This window comes from Pempheris klunzingeri, chromosome 8 (genome assembly GCF_042242105.1).
Source record: "Pempheris klunzingeri isolate RE-2024b chromosome 8, fPemKlu1.hap1, whole genome shotgun sequence".
Lineage (NCBI taxonomy): Eukaryota > Metazoa > Chordata > Actinopteri > Acropomatiformes > Pempheridae > Pempheris > Pempheris klunzingeri.
The window spans coordinates 15873215-15893929 of NC_092019.1; the positions used below are offsets into that span (position 1 = coordinate 15873215).

A 20715-nucleotide genomic window follows, 5' to 3' on the forward strand; every position below is an offset into this window, starting at 1 on the left:
ACACACGTCTTCACACTGATCCTCACAATCTACCTCCATGTTATAGTAAGGATCTCCTCTGAACTGTAAGTATGGTAAACCTGTGATAAACCTGAAATATGTTAATGTATGAAGTACAAACTTTATTAAGTAGCCCTGAAATTAAACACGAGTAAAGACGAGTGGATTTGTGTGGGTAAACATGTTTAAAACTATATTTTTCCTACACCAGTTGTTAAGTGCTTTTGGGAGCAAGTCCATTATCTGAGGATGCTGTCTGTACTGTCTCCACGGTAACAACATAATATGCTGCGGTTGTGTTGAACAGTTTCTACCTGCCCAAGAGGTTCTCCGACTGCAACGTGGAGGAGTACCATAACTTTTTAAACAGCGGTGGAGGAGCCTGTTTGTTCAACAAACCCCTGAAGGTCCGTCACGCTCACACAAATATGCATGCTCATACTCAACACGAGCGTGTAACTCCTCTGTAGTTTCAATTTTAACTCTGCTGTTTTCCTCTCAGCTGCTGGACCCTCCGGTATGTGGAAATGGCTTTGTGGAGCCAGGAGAGGAGTGTGACTGTGGCAGCCCAGCGGTAAGTTTCAGTCCTGTAGATGAGGCGGAATAGATGCTAATATGGACAATATGTTCAATTCCTAAAGGGGTAATTTGATAGTCATCTGAGGCAGAAGTGATGGGCTAATTACCTGACAGCAAAACTGCCTGCTGTGTCAGACTTTGTCTAATAAGAGGTCATTTAAAGTAATGAAGTAATCTCATCAGAGGAATTTGGGTGCAGTTATCACATGATCAGTTTGTCCAGAGAGACTTCTGTTTAAATGGGTTGTACTGTTTGACGAGATAATGGGTTACATAAAAGACAGGAAAAACTTACATCAAATCAAAAGAAAACGATTGAGGGCAGTGTCTGTTTGTCTTTTAGGAGTGTGCCAGAGAGGGCGAGGCCTGCTGTAACAAGTGCACCCTGACACAGGGCTCCAAGTGCAGCAACGGACTCTGCTGCAACAGCTGCCAGGTAGGTAGAGAACGGGGGGGGGGGGGGGCAGCTACAGCTCTCATCCTCTGCTGGAGTGTGGAAACGGAAACTAAGTACTCACTGTATCAAGCTGAAGGAGGAACTCCAAAAGAGTATCTCTCTTGGTCTTCTTGTAGCCATTTCTCCTAGGATTTACTTTAATCTTATGCGTCTGTGGTTTTAAAGCTGCTAACAAAAAAAAAACTTGCTCATAATTGCGTTAGAGGTGGTGCTGTAAAATCTGAGACCTGTTGGGACACAAGTTTCAGCTAGTTTTTTCCTTAACACGCTAAACCAAAAATGTCCTCTCTGACTGCTAGTGAGATGGTTACGAAGGCCTTTTAACATTGTAATGAATAAATGAATACTGTGTATGGCTGCACAGACTAATGGTAGATTGGGATGTCAAGAGAAAAGAGAGAGTGTGCCAGGCGTCACCAAAGTTTGACAATTCCAGATAAAGCCGCTGTCGCTCTGACGCAAACCCTAATCATGAACGCTGTTTTATCTGTGTTGTATGCTGCTACAGATGGAGTTCATGGGAGTTGTGTGCAGAGATGCAGTGAATGACTGTGACATCCCAGAAAACTGCACAGGCAACTCCAGCCAGGTGAGCGATGAGCTTCCCTCATCAATTTTCTGCAGCTGGAGCTATAAACGTCTGCAGTACATCACAGTATCCCTGAGCTTGTCTTTGTCTTTCGCAGTGTCCACAAAATGTGCACAAGATGGACGGCTACACGTGTGAAAAGGACCAGGTGAGATTAGAACTGCAACAATTGTTTTCTTTATGGATTAATCTGGCAATCATTTTCTCGATTAATCGAATTAGTTGTTTGGTCTATAAAATGGTGAAAAATGGTGAAAAATATCGATCAACGCCCAAGATGACTTCCTCAAATGTCTTGTTTTGTCCACAACCCAAATATATTCAGTTTACCGTCACAGAGGAATAAAGAAACCAGACAACATTCACATTTGAGGAGCAGAAATCAGAGAATTTGAAATTTTTTTCTTAAAAAATGATTGAAGATCAATGGATTACCAAAATATTTGGTGATTAATTGACTAATTGTTCCAGCTCTGGGTGAGATGTTTGACAAATGGTCACTGGATCTCAAAAGAAGAAAAGCTGTTACATTTTTTTGTCTCTTTGTTTCTCTGTACAGGGTCGCTGCTTCAATGGAAGATGTAAAACCAAAGACAGACAGTGCAAGTACATCTGGGGAGAGAGTAAGTGTAATATTTTGACAATCAAGTCATTTTCTATTGAAATAGGTGAAATCTCCAAGATAACACATCACATAAGCTGTAGATCTTAAAGTCTGCCATGTTTCATTGTGTCTCCCTCAGAGGCAACAGCAGCCGACAAGTTCTGTTACGAGAAGTTAAACATTGAAGGGACAGAGAAAGGCAACTGTGGGAAGGACAAGGACACCTGGATCCAGTGTAACAAACAGTGAGCCAGTCTTCTCTGCCACTGTTGCACTTCTGCTATCATCTTATTTTACTCTCCATGATGGTTGGTTGCATTGTTGTATTTCAGGGATGTTCATTGTGGGTACTTGCTGTGCTCCAACATCTCACCTGCCCCGCGCCTGGGAGAGCTGCAGGGAGGGCTGACCTCTTTCTCTGTAGCCCGGCACAGTGCTTCTCTGGACTGCAGGTACGCTTCAGTGAGGGAAAACACTTCCTAAAATACCCAAAACAACAGCCTAAATAAAGGTGGTGCTGGTGATGCATCTTTCACCTGTGGACTAGTTTTATTCCCTGGTTGTGCTTTTCAAGCTGTTTAAAAACACGACTGAGCAAAGGCAACATTTACTGTTCAGCTAAAAATAATTATGTTTGGAAGGATACATTTTTTCTGTCTGACAAAAAACATACATGACAAATATCAGACATGCGTATTAACAGACAATGTACTGTATCTATAACATTTGTGTGAGTTCAGCACAGGCGTTCTCATGTTAAGTGCTGTGTGAGTGACTCGGACATGTTTGTTGCTCAGTGGTGCTCATGTGCTGATCGACGGAGACACTGATCTGGGATACGTCGAGGACGGGACGGCCTGCGGGACAGACCGCATCTGTTTCAATCACAAATGTCTCCCCATCCAACAGTTCAACTTCAGCACCTGCCCCGGGACCACCGATAAGACCATCTGCTCTGGACACGGGGTACACACACACACACACACACACACACACACACACACATTAAGATAATAGTGTACAGACAGATCAGGGTGATATTGGCTTTCTTATGTTTTACCATAATGTTAGATGTCAGTGTTCCCACATCTATCTGATATTAAATAGTTAACCCAGATTCACCTCCTTATGTTAATTATTCCGTCTCACAAGTGTGACACTTTTTGTTTTAAATTTACAAAACGCTCAATTTATGTTCAAATATTTTGGTAACAATGGAATCTGATCATGTTTTTTTATTTTTTTATGTTTAGTATCAGCACACATTTTGGGCTATTAACAGCTTTTGTTTTAAAAAAAAAAATCTGACCTCAGAGTTATTGGAAAGTGCCAAATTAATTTTCTTTTTTAACTATTTTTGCTGTAGGTGTGCAGTAATGACCTGAAGTGTGTGTGCTACCTGGGCTGGGCAGGAGAGGACTGTAACTCCACATCTCCTCTCAGTTATCTTGTGGTGGGACCCACGGCCTCGGTTTCAGGTAGAGATGTTAACGCTCTCCGTTGTCTCTATCCGTACCTTTCTTCATCTCATATTTTTTAATTCTTTTCTCCTTCCATTCTTCTCTGCTTTCCACAACTGTACCTCTCAGCTCTTTCCACCCACTTCTTCTTTTTCAGCTCATCTCCCCCTTCACCAATGTTATCTTTCAAGCTTTTTTTTTTTTTTCTCAATTGTTTGTTGCATTTGTCTTTTTTTTGCGCCTGTGTCGGGTTCATGTCTGCTCATTAAAACCAGCTGCATTTGTATTCACTGAGCCATGCATGTCATTCTTTTTGTTTGTCATTATTTTCACACTCATTCTTTGTCGACAGGCCGATGTCTTTGACGGAGTGACTTGAGGTCAGATTTGAGTTCCTTTTCATTGTATATGTCCTGTCTTTGATGTCATTTCCTGGTCCTCTTCCTCTCTCACCCTACCTTCAGCTCACCTCGGTCGGTTGATTCTGACCATTATTTAGATAACATATGAACAGAAATATGAATGTGATCCTGAGTGGGAACCGACTGCTTGTGTCAGCTCCCCTCAGAGTAGTGCTGAGGGGTGACAGCAGTTTGGTTCTCAGTTTTGTCCCCCTTATTCTCCTTTTACACTTTTCCTGCTAAATGTACTGTGTTTTTGTGTTCTGCTGCAGTGGTTTGTGGTTTGTGTATCCCATTGTGTTCACATGATTCAGGAATCGAGGCATATGTCTAATTAACACACTTTTGGCTCCCCACTCTCCTCTCTTTCTCTGTATCAGGTATCACCAGTACCAACATCATCGTCGGGGCCATCGTGGGCTCCATCCTGTTCCTCGCCCTCATACTGGCTGTTACAGCCTGGTGTTACAAGTGAGTGCCCATGTAGCTTGCATGTGTGATGCTTTATATCGGCTGGGTTATTGCTTTAGTTTGTGTGGTCACATGTCACCGAGGCTGGGAATCACTGCTTTCAATAATGCAATGTGAAAGTTATGTTACTGTTGGACTGAGGATACATGTACTTCTGTTCACAGGAGCTACAAGCAGAGACGCTACGTCGAGTCTGAGGTTCACAGAAGATTCTGCCGGTTTGCTCAGTTCAACTCTATTTTCCACGTGTGGCTTTTCAGTTAATTTTACATGCCAGAGCCGTGGTGTGCTTGAACAAACATTTTATTTTTGCCATAGCTGTTTTTATTTTTTGTGTAAAATGAGGTTAATAGAGGTTTGAGGTTAATAATCAAGTGTTTGATTGCAACAGATCTCTTTTGTTAAATGATCCAAAACCTACATTACAAACCAACTACATCACTGTCCTGCAAAAAGACCAGTGGTGGAAGAAGGACTCAAATCCTTCACTCAAGTTAAAAGCAACAACACCACAGTGTTAATTTACTCCAAAAGTGCATAAGTATTATCATCAAAATGTACTTAAAAGTATCAAAAGTGAAAGTACGGATGGATTATTACAACAAATGTATGAACAAGTGAGAATTGTAGTTGAGAGTGAAGCTAATTTGAACCATTTTATATGCTGTGAGCCAGTTTATAGTTCTTTTGTATTTTAGGTTTCATATTTTAAAGGCTGATAAGTCTATATGTGTTGTACATAAAATCTCATTAGCCTTGAGTGCAGCAACTTAAAATTTGTTTCTGGCAAGTTGTTAAAAGTCTTTCTGGAAAATAAATGTAAAACATAGCACATTATCAACACAAGAACAAAAATAATTTGTTGATCATCATAGATTAGTGATAAATAACTTTGTGAAAATATCTGAAGGTGCTTTTCCTCCCCTGTAATTACTGTTTTTTCCTGTCTAAACCCATTCTTTTGTATTTCCAGACAAATGCCCCCAGGTGACTATGTAACAAAGCCTGGGGACGCAGATTCGTTTTACAGCGACATGCCTCCGGGGGTCAGCACAAACTCCGGCTGCAGCTCCAAGAAGAGGTCAGCCTGCCTGTCGCACCTGCAGATTTGCACCCTGTCCTTCACTCCTTCCATCCCATCCATTTCTCAGAACATCTCACTGTTTGGCTTCAGGTGTGCCATCTCATCATCACTCATTCATTCGCTGGCAAATTGTGTGTGCATGCACGTGTGTTGTGTTCTCTAAATCACTGGTGTGTTCTTGTGTGTTCATATCAAGCTTTGTTACTGTCATGGCTTTCATTATAGGTCTCTGTTCGGCAACATTTTGGAATTGAACCAAAATGTTCTGCCAATGGAGAACTGAGCAGAAGAAACCTCACGACAACATATCTCATATCATGCCACATTCAGCTGTCATGATATTATCTCACGGCTCATAATGTTGCCATCAGCTGCGATGGCGTATTCATACTCTCCTTCATTAACATCAGCCTTTCCCTCGTCTCCACCGATGCAACAGGAGCAGAACAGCGTGTAACAGCTTGGAAAGAGGGAAGATGTACTGATAATATTTTGTCCATGCTAAATGTGTGTGTTTGCGTGTGCAGATCTAATGGCCTATCCCACTCATGGAGTGAGAGAATCCCAGATGCCAAACACATCTCCGACATCTGTGAAAACGGGCGACCGAGGAGCAACTCATGGCAAGGTAACATGCAAATTCCAGCTCACAGATAAAAGGAAACAAACAAGCTTCTCCTGCACTGAATTAGACCTGGATGCCTCAAAGAGAATGTCTGTTCATATGTCCAACATTTGTTATTGAAAATGAGAGATTGAAAAAACATTTTTGGTGAATATTATCTACAAGTGATCTAGATAAGACATTACAAAAAGCCTTTGTCAGAGCAAAAATAATGAACACATGAGGTGAGGAGTAGCAAACACATTGCAGCCATACTCATACAAGTTCTCTCCTGTAAGTATCAGTGTGTATTTTGTGTGCAATTGTTGATGTTTTGTGTTTAAAGTGTGTCTTTATGTTCTTTTTCTCTCCAGGAAATCTGAGCGGTAATCGTAAGAAACTGAAAGGAAAGAAGTTCCGCGCTCGCTCTAACTCCACTGAGTAAGTCTGTCATGTTGTGAGGTCATTGATTATCGTACATGGGATATGCAGACGAGGAGAAACTCTAGTGGAAAATATACTTGCGGTGTACTTTTAAAGGATAACATTGGTGCTTTTCTTTATTGTATATTTTTATGTCAACAAATCTAATGAAAAGACCAAAACAATATATATACATATATAAAATCTACATCTAACAGTATATTTATTGGAATCTATTTTCACCTGTGCATTAATACACATTTGGTGCTCTAGTATTTACAGCACTGACAGGAATAGACTCAAATCCAAATCCATTTAAGAGCAATAAACGTCAATGGCACAGAGGAAAAACTGATGTCAGGCTTTGGCTACATATACCGTACTTTTTAGTAGGAGTACTTTATAGTTTTCTTTGTTTTGGTCTTTTTCAAGCGATAAGAAAATAAAGAATATTACTATCCGTATCCTTTAAAGGGGTAATGTCACTGTTAAAAACTGGAAGAAAGGATCCCTCAAATTTAGTATCAGAGACAGAGAGAACTACAAAGACCATTTTACACTGAGCAATGCAAGCTAGTCAAGTCTGAGGACAGTGAGATCATGTTGTGTCTTGCAGTATGAACTCTCAGGTCTTGTCTCACTTGTGCGGCTCTCAGTCTTTTAAACTTTACTCACCACTTACCCAAACAAATGAGGTATATGCATACACGCTTGTTGACTGCGAATGAACAATGAACAGTGTGCATTGGCTGCCTCCCAGCCTGGCCGGTTGGTTGGTTTGTTTGTTTGTGGGTTTGAAGGTCTTGGCATATGAAATAGTCCGCAGTGCACCTGTTCTCACTGCAAGCATGAGACTGACTGAGTGGCAAGAAGCTAACTGCTTGGAATGATGTGACATGAAACCAATATGCAACTGAGCCTGTAACACGCGACACAGTTGTTTGTGATTTCCATGGTGCCGTTTTCATCTGAAACCACACACAGGTCTGTCTGCCATCTTCTCACCATTTTCTCAATTGCATCTTGGTGTTTGTTCAGGATATCTTTGCTCTGCTCTGCTTTCCTAAAATATTTCCTCTTCCTCTCTCCCCCCCCCCCCCCCCCCACACTTGCTTATTTCTGGTGATTTTATGTCCCTTTTCAATTTCTTTTCCCTCCTTCCTTTTCTCTCTTCTCCCCCTCCTTGTGTTGTGTCCATCACCCCCCTCCCCCTCCCACAGGTATTTAACCCCTCGCTTCAAAACAGAGTTTTATGATGTAACTAAATGGGTAGAAGATGTGAATAGAAACACTGAAGGACCTTTCCTTAGGTATTACCTCAGACCATGTCCTGTACCCCACACGCTTGTCTAAAAACCCCCTCACTTTTGGTTTGAGTTGTGGCTTGGTCAAGGAAAGTAAGAATACGCTCCAATCTGATCTTTTTTCTGTGAACGTTTAAAAGTAATCAGAGAAAGTGTTATCAACAGCTGGCATGTTGCGACTTGGAGTTCCTAAAAGGGATTTCTGCTGAGCATTTAAAAAAGACAAGGTTTTCTGCTTTACATTGTGATATCTCCTAATTTATATCATTCAGCCTTTTAGTTTGATGGAAGAATTTTTGAATTTCTTTTTGATTAACTGCGCTTTACCTTGCAGATTTTTTTTTTTCTGGCAATCCTTTCTGCTTTATTGTATTGATGCAAAAATGGCTCTTACTGCCTGTGCTAGTGTTACATTTATAATATAATCCTGTTATTCCTAATTTCTCCTTATTCCCTTCTTTGCTTCTCCCCCTCAGTCTCTTGTTACCTCTGCATGTTGTACGTTGTTCTGTCAGTGAGTGTCTGTGTGTCGGCGCCGCCTCGCTCCCAGTGACCTCACATGCCTTCACATCAGTGTGATGTCACTGCCGAGCCAAACATTACGGGCGCTGCACTGACATCATCACTGTGCTGCCATCCAAGGTCTATAGATATTCACCATCTCAAGCCACAAGTTTCCTCCGCAACAACAAGGAAGCTCATGGGCTCTGTAGATCGCCGGCCCCATGCCAAGGCACAAGCTAAATGTCACCAAACAGTCAGTCATCATTAAAATCTATAGACCTTCACATGTCCAGGAGCACATTCCCGCACTTCCCCCTGTTCTTACTACTACTGAAGGACAGAAACAGTCCAGAAAAGAGGAGAGATGTGGAGGGATGCATCAGGGAGCCCAAATTCCACACCTAAAACTAAAAACAAAATCTTTTCACCGACAATGTTGCATAACTGATTATTTCCAGCACTTAAATCAGCACAAAGTGCTCCTAATTAAAATTGTCTGTACAGGAAAGTATCAACTGCTTTTAAAAAAAGCTATTACAACTCCAAAAAAGTCACAGGTACATTAGAAAATACTGCATTAAATCAACAATCTTAAAAATCTGTTACTAATGACATGATGATACATATTCAGCTTTTTCATATTGACAGTGTTAAGGTAGACAGGAGATGTGGCGAGGGAGAGAAAGAGAGTTATATAACATGCAACAAATGTAAAAACCTGAGGACAGAGTAGAGGGAGCTGTGTGTTGTAAAAACTATCTAATCTAATAACAACACCAACAAACTGCAGCCCCACTAGCGGCTCTGTGAAGTCATACTCAGACACAGTGGTTGAACTAAATACTAAAGTCAGCATGCTAACATGTTGATGTTTACCAGGCTCACCATCTAAGTTCAGCATGTTAGCATGCAAACATTTGCTAATTAGCAAAAAGTACAGCTCAGGCTGTAAACTAACACCTTTAGTTTTAATGGACAGGACCCATTGTCATTTCGACCTGATGGTGGTGCCAGATGAGTTAAGGGTTCACCAAAGTCTTTAACAATTCATCCTGAGGCAGACATGAATGTTTGTACCACATGTCATGGAAGTCCATTCAATAATCATCAAAATCAAACCACAAATATTAACTTAAAGGCGGTGCAAGAGGAAAAGTAAGTAGGATACATCCTCTGGGGACTGTGAATGTGGGCATAAAATTCTTAACTCGTCCTCTATATGTTGAGATATTTCAGCCTGGACCAAAGTGGTGGACTGCCATCCACAGAACCACGTCACTAGGACGACAACATTTCTTGAAAAAGAAAGAGATTTCTTTTTTTTTTAGATTTTAGTGTATCACTTAATTATTCATGTGAAATTCTTAAGTAATATAAGAGTTTTTAAAGATTGAAAATAAATGTTAATGTGGGAATTTATTGTGAGAAAGAATACTTCTGGGACCAGTGGTGCACCCGCCTCCCCACTCTCTCCACTGCTCCACTTGTTAGCGAACACCACACATCAGTGGTGCAAACAAGCTACTGTCTATGGGACAGGCCTGTCTGTGGCTGTTTCACTGTACAGGACGTCTCCCTCTGAGTCTCTCCGTCTGTTGCTCTCACCCAGCTCCGGTCTGGTCTGCTGTCCCAGTCACCTCATCATACTCACTGCTCCCAGCATTCCTCATTCAAACACACACACACACACACGCATCGACCCAACTTTTCTAGACCACACACCAGCTCAGCTGATGGCAGAAGTTATCTTTAGCTGTGTGCTTTTTCAACAGTGGCTAAAGGTGAATTTCTGCAAATTCGGGCCGTTTGTGTGTCAGTGCCCGACAATGAAAAAGTAATGCTGTGGCAGGGCGACGCATGTGAGTTGCAGGAAACTATGACCATGCCCACACCGCTGCTGGGAACTGTGTGATACTGTGTACAGAGGCACATGCTGTGTTCAGAGGTTGCCCCTAAAAGCTGAGCTACAGTGACACTCGTTTATTTTTGAACAGATTACTTGATCTGTCTGTCTCTGTGCTTTTGGTGAACGGAAGTAAGAGCTTTTAAGATCAACCTCTCTCTGAAGGAAGGTGAAAGCTGAATAATTGGAGCAGCTCAAGGAGGATGTTGCCCAAAGTCACAGATCTAACATTAGCTCAACATCCCAAATCTCGCCTCATTTATCCATCTGTGCCTTTGGCCAACTTAATCCTAAACCAACCAGACGATACGCAGCAATATTTTGATAATGTCCCTTCCTCTTTCCCTCAGGACGCTATCCCCTGCCAAGTCTCCCACTTCCTCTACAGGATCTATCGCATCCAGCAGGAGGTACCCGTACCCCATGCCCCCTCTCCCCGATGACCAGAGGAAAGCCAACAGGCAGAGCGCCAGGGCAAGTATCAATCAGGGACACATTACAGAATTTAAAGACAGATTAGAACACTAAATTGGTCATGACATAATCAAATCTATGTAGTAAATCTAAAAATGTCTCTTCTTTGATTTTCTCTTCCCCTTCCCTTTCTCTTTTCTGTGCTTTCCTCTTCTTCTTGCCTCCTCAGCTGTGGGAGACTTCAATATAAACAGCTATCTCACCCACTCTGCAAAAGACCTTAAGGAAATACACTTGTCTCTCCTTTTCTATGAATGAAAAACACAAAAATGAAACAAAATTGACTCTAAGCGATTACAGAGAAAGAAAGAGAGAGAGCCCCCCACCGGAGTGGAAATAGGCAAAGGTGTGTGTGAGTAAGTGTGTACAAGCATCTCCGAGGCTGTCTTACCAGACGGCGTCATTCAGTGGTTCTCTACAAGGCGACGTGGAGAGCCGGCGGAGAAACCAGCTCCACATCAGCCCCAGACCAGCCGGAGCTCAGACTGAGCTGTTCCTGTCTGCTCAGGCCTCACCTACGGGACTGGAAACCCCACCACTCCCACCAACCACCCCCTCCCAAAAAAACCCCACAAAAAAAACCCTGCCCTAAAACCTTACACCCCGACACATCCTCCTCAGCTCGGCTCTCGTCATACTCACCTCAACGCCACTGTCCCCCACCCTCCCCCACTCGAGTCTTTTGGAGCTCTTCTCTAGAAGGAGCATTGGAGCCAGGAGCAGGTCATCGCGTCCCACTGCATCGCTGGATTCGTTGGATCATTTTGACGCACGTGAAACACTGTAGAAACTCCAACACTGTATGCATGAGACAACCCCATTTATCAGCGAGCTCCTCCCTCCTCCTCCTGAAAAGATGAGAAGAACAGTTGTATGATCTGAAAGGAAAGCATGCGAGGGGGCAGTGATTTTATACATTCTGTAGGCTTAGACGCTTTCCCTCCACTATAGGTAACCCATATTGTATCACCAGTTATAGCCCAAAACCCATGACATGGACCCAACCTGACCCCGCCCTGCTCATCCTGCCCCTCGGTTTGTCTGTGCGTGTGTAAATATGTACAGTAAAATACACACAGAGTATGTTTCTGCCTTTATTTTGAAAGAGGAAAAGATAGAGGGACATGTCTTTTCTCCTCTCCTCTCCTTGTTGTATTGTGTTGTAGACAGAAGCAGATTTCTGTAGATAAGTGTAGAGACCCCGCACTCGTTCTTCTGTCTGTGTTTCTATTTTTCGTCCTCATTTTTTCTCCCTCTGGCTCCTTTTCCTGTGTGACTGTGACCTATATAGCTTTCTCCATCCACAGCAGAATGTAAAAGTGTTTTTTTTAAAAAAATATTATCCTGGCCCTGGTTTCAGCCACCTCTGGGATAAATACACAGACATCCAGTAATGACTGAGGAAGTATTGATAAAGAAGTTGATGGTGGCACATTGAGTGTTGCTGAAGCGGCAGGTGATGAGTATTATTTAGGAGAATTTAAATAGTTTTATGTGTCATTCCTGAGTAAAATGAATGGGATGTGTTTGGTGTAGTTGTAGATGTGCCACTTTTCACTCATGTGGTTTTTGGAAAATTCCCGTTGATAATATTAAGATGTGTTTAGTTTCCCCTGATTCTACATTTGGATGTTTTAGACCAGTGTGCTCCCGTTTTCATAGTGGCAGCACATGAAGTCACTCAGATGAATGAATACGACGTCAATAATGCAAGCGTGTTTGATGGCCTAACTGGGTGAGAAATTGGAAACTGGGATTGAAATATGCATTTTGGATTTAGCTGTGATGAGAAATTTAACCTTGTAAATCATTAACTATGCTGTACAGTGCTTGCTGTTTGAGCTTGTGAAGACCAACAGCATGACAAGTTCTATATCAAATTAAGTTATTTCTCTGGTAGGCTATTTGTGAGACCATAATGGGAAACGAGCATGTCACTGAAAGACCTTTTTTTCCCCCCACCTCATTGCCTATTTGCTCTTGTCTAAATGGGTTTGTGTGCCACAGACTACACTGTTTGTTTGTCAGAAAAATCAGGACAATTCATATCAGGAAGTCACAGGGTTTAGAAGTGATCGAGAATGCCGCTTTTGTGCTTTGACTGCCTGTGTAGCTACTCAAGGTGGATTTCTTTGGAAACTAATCCCTTATCACTCCCCAAAAGTAAGTTCTTTGTACAGTTACGACTCATTGCTCTACCTTGTGTAGACGTTGTCGTCTTAAGGCCTCCTGTTTGTCATTTTACTGTTTAGTTTTTGTTCCGGCGTGGACACGTGTTCATTTGTAATTCTTGTATGCATTAGGACTGTATAGGTAATACGATCTTCACAATATTGGACAAATATTGCTACTAGTATCTTTTTTATTAAGTAACTTTGTAATGTTCACTTTTTTCTCAGCATTATGTACAGCAACGACTCAAACAGTAATTAAGTGCATTATTGTAATTATGTGTGTTGATGAGTTTGAATGGAGACATGTTGAGTTTTTTGAAACACATTTGTCCCGGGGGCCAATAGAAGCGGTCATTCCTCTGGCATGTGCTAATCTGTATCATAAGAGGTTTTGACGCGCATAATGTTGTAAATGAGATCTGTATAGGCTCATGATTTGCCTTCTGCCAGACCTTTCTTCTTCGCTCTGGTCTTCTTAAAGCATTGGTCAGTGTCCAGGGGTCCAGTCATCTTACCGGGCCGCCCGAGGCTGAGAGCACCATCTCAGAGCACTTGAGTGATATTGTTAACATCATAATACTGTGCTACAGCGAGACATTTGTCCCGGTGTCATGGACATTGCGCTGCTCTACACTCTGATAACTCTCTGCTGAGGATTGGACCTGGCAGGCTGCAGCGATTCCTGCGACACTACAGCTGTCGATCTTCTAAACATATCTGCTGTATCCGATTGACAGATCCTATCAGGACGACTCTGACGATGCGCTGTCTGTCTCTGTCTGGCCAGAGACTTGAATGTATTCGTGTACTGGAACACACCAACCACCCAGTCTGAACCATGTGGTCCCATCCTGCCAGACACATCAGCACTCTGCTGCAGGAGCCACAACAACCCCACATGTACTAGTTCAAATCTAGTTCAAATACTGCAGTTGCTGTCGTTTTTTTTTTATTTCATTTTTTTATTTTGCCTGTATGCTGTACAGACTGATGATGCAAAAATCAATCCCCATATTTTTTCCCCCTCTTAATCATTCAGTATTGTAATATATTTAATATAAAATAAACCTTTCATCGACACATCCGTCTTTGCTCATATTTCTGATACCTTTAACTTGTAGAGAAAAAGAAACCCTACAGGTCTGCTGGAAAACAGACTCTATAAATGTTTGGTATTACAATATGGTAAATGAGCACACACTTGAAATGCACTGATCCAATACTGACCTTATTTAACTGAACGTTATCAGCCACAACGACAATACATAGTTTCTTTGACAATGTCATAAAATGCAGTGTTTTCATTTTTTTGGTGCCACAGTAAGAGACTAATTTTAAGAGAGCTATGGTATTGGGTCAGTACTCTGTATTGGCAGATTCCCAGAGTCGAGCTATCAGAATCAATAGCAGGGGGAGAAAAAGTTGCATCAGTGCATCCCTCCAACACCCACACACAATAAAAATAAATACAATCTTTGGATGAAGAGCATTTGCATGAAACAGAAAAGAACTAACAAATACACCTCTCCTCTCTTTCATTCTTTATAATTTAATGTGTGTGGCACCAAACGTTGTCTAACATCCTTTCATGGGTAAGCGTAGAAATCTGTTTAGTTGTCACCAGTCTTACTATGATGTATCCTGTTAACTGTGGCTTAGATTCTGATAATAACCTCTGACCAAACAGGCGACTATTCATAGTACAGTTCAACTCGTGGAGCGTTGTAACACTGAGCGCTTTGGCTGTGACCGTCGGTGAATCCTCATCCTCCAACACGCCCGCGGACAGGTCTGCACTGAAACCGCAGTTTCTGTCATCACAGGTGTTTCTCAGTGGATGATGTCTAGCTGCCATTGAAGTTTAACTATTTTGAACTTCTTTTCGGCAGCCGGAGTCTATCTCATCACACGCTGTAGGTCCCACTGACGTGTGACATGCATGTTTATCACGAGTGCTGCCTCAGTGCTTGTAGTCTTTCTTGATGGATGGCTTTAGTTGCCTTTTCTGCGTCTTCATCAAGCGATTCTCGGATGCACCTTTTCAAATGGTCGATACCAAACCCAGTGGAGGCAGACACAGGAACCACGTGTCTGAAGGTCATATGGTTCTTTGGTATCATGTCACCAGGCAACAGATTAGAGAACTCTGCAGCAAGGAAAAAACAACAGACTGAATATTGAAAATGTAACACAAAAGATTAAGCCATCATTTGTATTTATTATCGTCCTGTTAACACGTTACAGGCAACACAAATGGCTGTTTTGTGGTTATCCTGCTTCATCTTTTGGGCTAACTGACTTACGTCTGTTTTGCTTTATGCTTTTATCTTTGCCATTGGTCTCAACTGTAACTGTTTTCCCCTTCGTCATCCAAACAGGTAAGATCTGCCCTCTGACTTCACCTTTGTAACCCTAAAGTACATCAAACTGATGCTATAATATTATCCTCACATAAAAGTACATTTCAGATGCATTCAAATAAACAAAAATTTAATTCAGTAATTAAATAATAATATTACCAGGTAGGATAGCATTTAGCATCTTAGCATTTCACTAAATTTTCCTATTACATTAGTTTTCTTTGTTGTATCAGTAGGTCATAATTCCTTCAATGTTTAATGTTGGTTTCTTCTGACTGGTTATACATGTATTTGGAAAAGAGCAGCTGATTGAATCTGAAAAATATTTTTTTTCTTTGCAGGAACAACCTAAAACATTATCTGATAGCAAATTTAAACCATCTAACAGGAGATTAATTAGCACCATGTTGTGTTTTTTACCTCATTAATGCATTTACTGATATCTCAACACAGACCCAAATGCATTCATAATTTTTGTGCATGTGCGGGAAAAGATGAGGCATTCAAATTTGAGGGGATTTAAATAGTGAGCCAGTTCATTTTGCCCAGGAACTTGTGAAAATTGAAGAAATTATTGAGTACTGCTTAGAAAAAAGCACTAACAACGTCCTGGTGGCCTCACTAAGGCTGTTATGGGCCAAAGTCAATGAATTCTAACTCATTTCTTCCAGGTTTGTAAATGGTGCTGCCTGTAGGTGTGGTCAGAGCGGATGAGCCATTACATCACCATCATCATCCTCCTTTGACATCTGAACTGCTGCTAGCAGTCCACTAGGAGTCACATAATGATGTTTTGAGCTGAAATGTTTTTACATTTACTGCTGATTTCCATTCTGTACTCCTGAATATGACACGCTTGTCCTAACTGACATACGCCTCACATGTTCGTGGCATTAATCGAAGAGCAAAAGTTGTGTGTCAAAATATCAACAGTGTGCAGAGGTGGATTCATGGGGTTTAGATATTCTATGGTCCAAATGAGAAGTCTACCTTTAAATACATAGTTTCACTTTCATTATAAATTCAGCTGAATTTCAAAATTATAAATCTAATGAATAATAAATAAAATAGTAAAAAAAAAAAAATTCAAATCTACCGTCTGGGTTTTGAAGCTGCTCCTTTAGCTCTGCTAGTTTGTCCTCGGCATCAGGCAGGTCCATCTTATTCAAAACCAGTAAAGCAGGCTTTGATACAAGCTCTTCTTTGTACAACTCCAACTCCTTGGGGTCGTGATGAGAGGAGGAGGAGGAGGAGGAGGAGGAGGAAAGGATGAAGAACAATGGCAATGGTAAAATCAATTCTGTGACTCTTAGGACTTAAGAGAGCTTTATTAAAGAAATCCTCTCATCTTTAAGCACATGAGTCGTTCATATAGTCGCCTCACCTTGGTGAGGAGTTGAACCGCTTCAAATGCCGTCCTAAATGGTGTTTTACTTGCCAGCTGGAAACCGCAAACATCTACCTGCAGCCAGACAAAACATAACCACATTAAACTCCATCATCATCACATTATTCTGACCACCATTATTTTGTGTCACTATCACTACAAACCACAAACAGCAGCTGCTTGGTCCTCTCCACATGTTTCAGGAACTTGTGGCCCATGCCTTTGTTTATGTGAGCCCCTTCAATCAGGCCCGGGAGATCAGCGACAGAAATCTACCAAAAGTAAAAAATGTTAGACCAGCCCTCAGTGTGAGTAAACCACTAAAACGAAACCAAACCAATGGCCAGTCAAAGGGCAAAACATTACTATGCATTCCCATACCTGCTTGTAATCTTTATAAATCAGCCTACCAATCTCCGGCTTTAAAGTTGTGACTGTGAAATAGCAAAGATTTTAGAAATTGAAGACTTTTTCAACTCAAACAGAAGTAAAATGCACAAATAAGAACACAAAAACTGAGTTTGTACATGTGGGCAGTATGATGTACTCACAGGCATAGCTGGCAATCTGAGGCGTGGCATTAGACATGATTGTCAAGAGGGAGGACTTTCCTGCATTTGGAAATCTGATCAGCAAGAGAAAAATCAGATATTTACAGAGAGATCTGTGCCAATTTGAGTCTCAGCTGAAATTAACCAATATGATTGTGTGTACTTCTGCTCTCACCCAACAAGGCCCACGTCTGCGATAAGTTTGAGGTCCAGCCTGATGTGTTTGGCCTTGCCCTTACTGGGCTCAAACGCAGAGTACATAGAGCCTCCGTGTCCTCCTTCTGCCACCATCACACGATCACCCTCATTATTCAGGTCACCTTAGAGAGCGGATGGTTGAAAAATGAGGCCAAGTTTCTACTCCAACATCAATTGGCTATTCTACTCCTATCTGATTACTGATACTCTACTTTGAATGCCAAAATGATTGTTCTTTATAAACTCAACTAAAAATGCAGGGTAGTTTAAAGCAAAATAGTGGCTCTACTAGGAGGTTAAATTGCAAAGCTGCAAAACTGACTGCTCTGATCATGCATTGTACAAAATGGGGGGGCGGGGGGCATTACAAAAAACATTTCACATACCAAGATTTTTGCCATCATCAGTGGTGACAGTGATACCAACAGGTGCAAAGATCTCCTCATCCTTTCCCCTCTCTCCTTTCAATGCTTTGACACTGTCAATAAGTAAAATTCACAACACACTAAATAGATAAAACAGCTCTGGCTGACAGAGTATCTATTATTAGCATGTTTGAGAATCTCAGACAAACATAAATCACCAACAGATGTCTGTGATTGGTGAATGATAGCCAATACTGGACAACAGATATTCTGAAAATAGAAAACTTATGGTTGTATTTGTAGAAACTAACCTGCTGTTGGCTCCTGCGCCGCCAATAAAACGTTTTTGGGGGTACTTGTCTTTGATCCTCTTTAAGCTCTCTTTCTTTGTAGCCACCACCCAAACATCTCCCCCATTTCCTCCCTTTCCCCCAAGACGGGGTAGACCCATGCCGCCACTGCCTCCACGGACGTACAGACGGAGGTTATCCACAAAGTTTCCGTACTGGAGGAGGCAGAAAAAGGACACTATAGTGATGAGATTCAAAATGCATCCAACATTTAGAGAAACTAACAATACAGTAAACAGGTAACCTGAACTAGTAAAATATTTACATTTTTACCAACAATATTTACTGACATGTGGCAGTGATGTGAGAAAGAAAAGACAGGAAGAAGGAAATAAGGTAATAGGATAGGATCTTTGAGTATCTCAATAAAAACACTTTCACAGAGTTTGAGCTGGGAGTTGCTCACCCAGGTTTAATTCTAACATTGCATCTAATATTGACACACTATTCAACATCATAAAACAAAAGGTATTCACTGCAATTTTAAAAAGGAGGATAGAATATGTTATGAGAAACTTGGAGGAGTAAGGTTATAATACTAGCAACATTGTGTTGTTGTGTTTGTGTGTTTTTTTTTTAGTACTGCTAATAAATTAGGTATTGGTAAGTGAAAATGTTATCTGGTCACCTGGACTCCAGAGTTTTTACTCTCTTCTCATCAAAGATCACAACTGAAATAAGTTTAGGACTTTAGATCTACTTCTCATTATGCCAAATAAACTATAGAGGTCTTGTTTGACTTTTATGGTGCTTTGAACTGTAACATGGGATTATGTTGACAGACTGCTATTCTGGCCAAGATCAAAAAAAAGCTTCACATTTAACTCACAAGGCAAAATGAGCTTATAGTCCTTCATCACCAAGACCAAGTTAGTCCATGTTGACATTTTGACAGTGAGCTAGTTAGCATGAGCCTGCCCCACAGCTAGCTAACAGTTAGCCAATGTCACCATTAGAATTGTTCAATAAAAAATGTCCTCATCAGATTAAATTGTGATATGACACGGTGCTTACCTTCCGGAGGCAGATTCTACTGAGCTGGACCATGTTCAGAGGCGTTTATTGCCACCTTTTGAGTTGTTGTCATAGATCTATTAGTTGTTGACTGAGCTAGCGGTTAGCTAACATGCGTTTGTATGGAGGACCGGAAGCGGAAGTTTCTCTCAGCTGATTGGACAATGTGACAAAGAGGCGGGACTTCACAGGGCTGAGTGACAGCTGCTGCTACTCCAGTTCAGGACAAAGCACTGACTCATCACTCATGTTGACATACAAACAAAGAATTACACAAAAAATACACGAGGTGTTAGCCTCTGAAAATACAAAAAAAATTCATTGACATTTGTGATATTGCATCCCCAGATAAACTGCACATTTCATTTACCTAATATTTCAAATATATGGCTTATAAACAGTGCATAGGAGCAGCTCTGTCAGACTGAGCTTCCCATCTAATAAAAATGTTTAATTACATCAGTTGTGAAATATCAAAATTGACTACAGTTATGTCATTTTGTCAGGTGGAAATCATATCAGCATTACTTGGTGCCTTCCTTTCACTGAAAGTTATTCTTTTTCTTCCATTTTGTCCACTCATTGGAAATTACAGTTTATGTAATTATGTTGGTGTAAGACAAAATACACAAAACATTTTTTGTTCACTGACAAAGCATAAAAACTACCTTTTTTCAACATACAGCATAATTCTTGTAGTTTTTACACGTAAAATGGTAGAGCCTGAGGGTGGCAACAAGTGTGCACACTCAATAGATTACCTCCAGGGACATTCATTGTCCTCAGAGGACACAAAATGATTCTGATGTCTTCTTTTCCTAGGGGCATACTGCATGAAAAGTAATAAGGTTAGTGAGCATATTTTTGCTCTCCAGAGGATGAACCATTTCCAGGATGGACAGCTACTTTTACGTAGGGCATTTTTCAGCTTCAGCTACCACAGGGCCCTGAGAAAAGCAAAATCACTAATCTGTAGTTAATTCTGTCAAACACTTGTATTGTGAGGTGTAAAACATTAGGACAGTGTACAGGATCACATTGGGGAGCTTCATTTGTTTGCATTCTGCATGACCAGACACAATGTTGTGCAACACTGAATTATCCTGAGCATGACTAAGATGTGAACACAGCATTTCTTTAATATAAAACTCTCCCCTTAGAGCCCAAAGCAGAGTGTCTGTGAGGATGCGGAGAGATGCGCTCATCTTCCGGGTCTCTTCTTTCTGTGAACGCGCCTGCCGGTGCACACCGAGATGCGCATGTGACGACAAAAGCAAGACACGTCTGAGACCTATCCCTCAGGCGACATCCACGGGCTGATCAGACCTGAATAAACCAGGTCTGCTCGGATTTTACAGCACGGAGGTGAGTGTGTGTGTGTGTGTGTGTGTGTGTGTGTGTGTGTGTGTGATGACGAGAGAGAGGCTGGCTTATTATCTCATGCAAGACCAGAGTTGGA

General features: G+C 41.4%; 2 protein-coding genes across 2 annotated transcripts in view; one reads left to right on the top strand and one right to left on the bottom strand.

Moving 5' to 3' along the window:
• The window catches only part of adam22 (ADAM metallopeptidase domain 22), a 58947-nt gene extending 47900 nt beyond the window's left edge, over positions 1–11047 (top strand). The window contains exons 15-32 of the mRNA XM_070835820.1: positions 308–407; positions 503–574; positions 923–1015; positions 1545–1625; positions 1723–1773; positions 2185–2248; positions 2369–2474; positions 2562–2681; positions 3027–3195; positions 3596–3707; positions 4471–4561; positions 4726–4779; positions 5535–5735; positions 6173–6273; positions 6624–6690; positions 7893–7982; positions 10734–10857; positions 11027–11047. Coding sequence (XP_070691921.1) covers positions 308–407; positions 503–574; positions 923–1015; positions 1545–1625; positions 1723–1773; positions 2185–2248; positions 2369–2474; positions 2562–2681; positions 3027–3195; positions 3596–3707; positions 4471–4561; positions 4726–4779; positions 5535–5735; positions 6173–6273; positions 6624–6690; positions 7893–7982; positions 10734–10857; positions 11027–11047 — 1717 coding nt within the window. The remainder of the gene's footprint in view (positions 1–307; positions 408–502; positions 575–922; positions 1016–1544; positions 1626–1722; positions 1774–2184; positions 2249–2368; positions 2475–2561; positions 2682–3026; positions 3196–3595; positions 3708–4470; positions 4562–4725; positions 4780–5534; positions 5736–6172; positions 6274–6623; positions 6691–7892; positions 7983–10733; positions 10858–11026) is intronic.
• A 2937-nt stretch (positions 11048–13984) lies between these two features.
• gtpbp10 (GTP-binding protein 10 (putative)) lies at positions 13985–19379 on the bottom strand. Its single transcript, XM_070836103.1, has 10 exons — positions 19257–19379; positions 18204–18397; positions 17914–18005; positions 17505–17649; positions 17330–17403; positions 17160–17212; positions 16943–17050; positions 16776–16853; positions 16488–16611; positions 13985–15177 (listed from the first exon to the last, which is right to left on the bottom strand). The coding sequence occupies exons 1-10, from the start codon at positions 19287–19289 to the stop codon at positions 14978–14980; spliced, it is 1101 nt and encodes a 366-aa protein (XP_070692204.1). The 5' UTR covers positions 19290–19379; the 3' UTR covers positions 13985–14977.
• Positions 19380–20715: the final 1336 nt, after the last annotated feature.

Bases quoted from the DNA above. Each gene is read 5' to 3' on its own strand.
- gtpbp10 (XM_070836103.1), bottom strand. From the start codon at position 19,289: ATGGTCCAGCTCAGTAGAATCTGCCTCCGGAAG. The intron at 17,213-17,329 runs GTGAGTACATCA...GCTATTTCACAG, and splicing joins TCAGATTGCCAGCTATGCCT to TCACAACTTTAAAGCCGGAG. The intron at 15,178-16,487 runs GTAGATTTGAAT...TCCTTGCTGCAG, and splicing joins GCAGCTTCAAAACCCAGACG to AGTTCTCTAATCTGTTGCCT.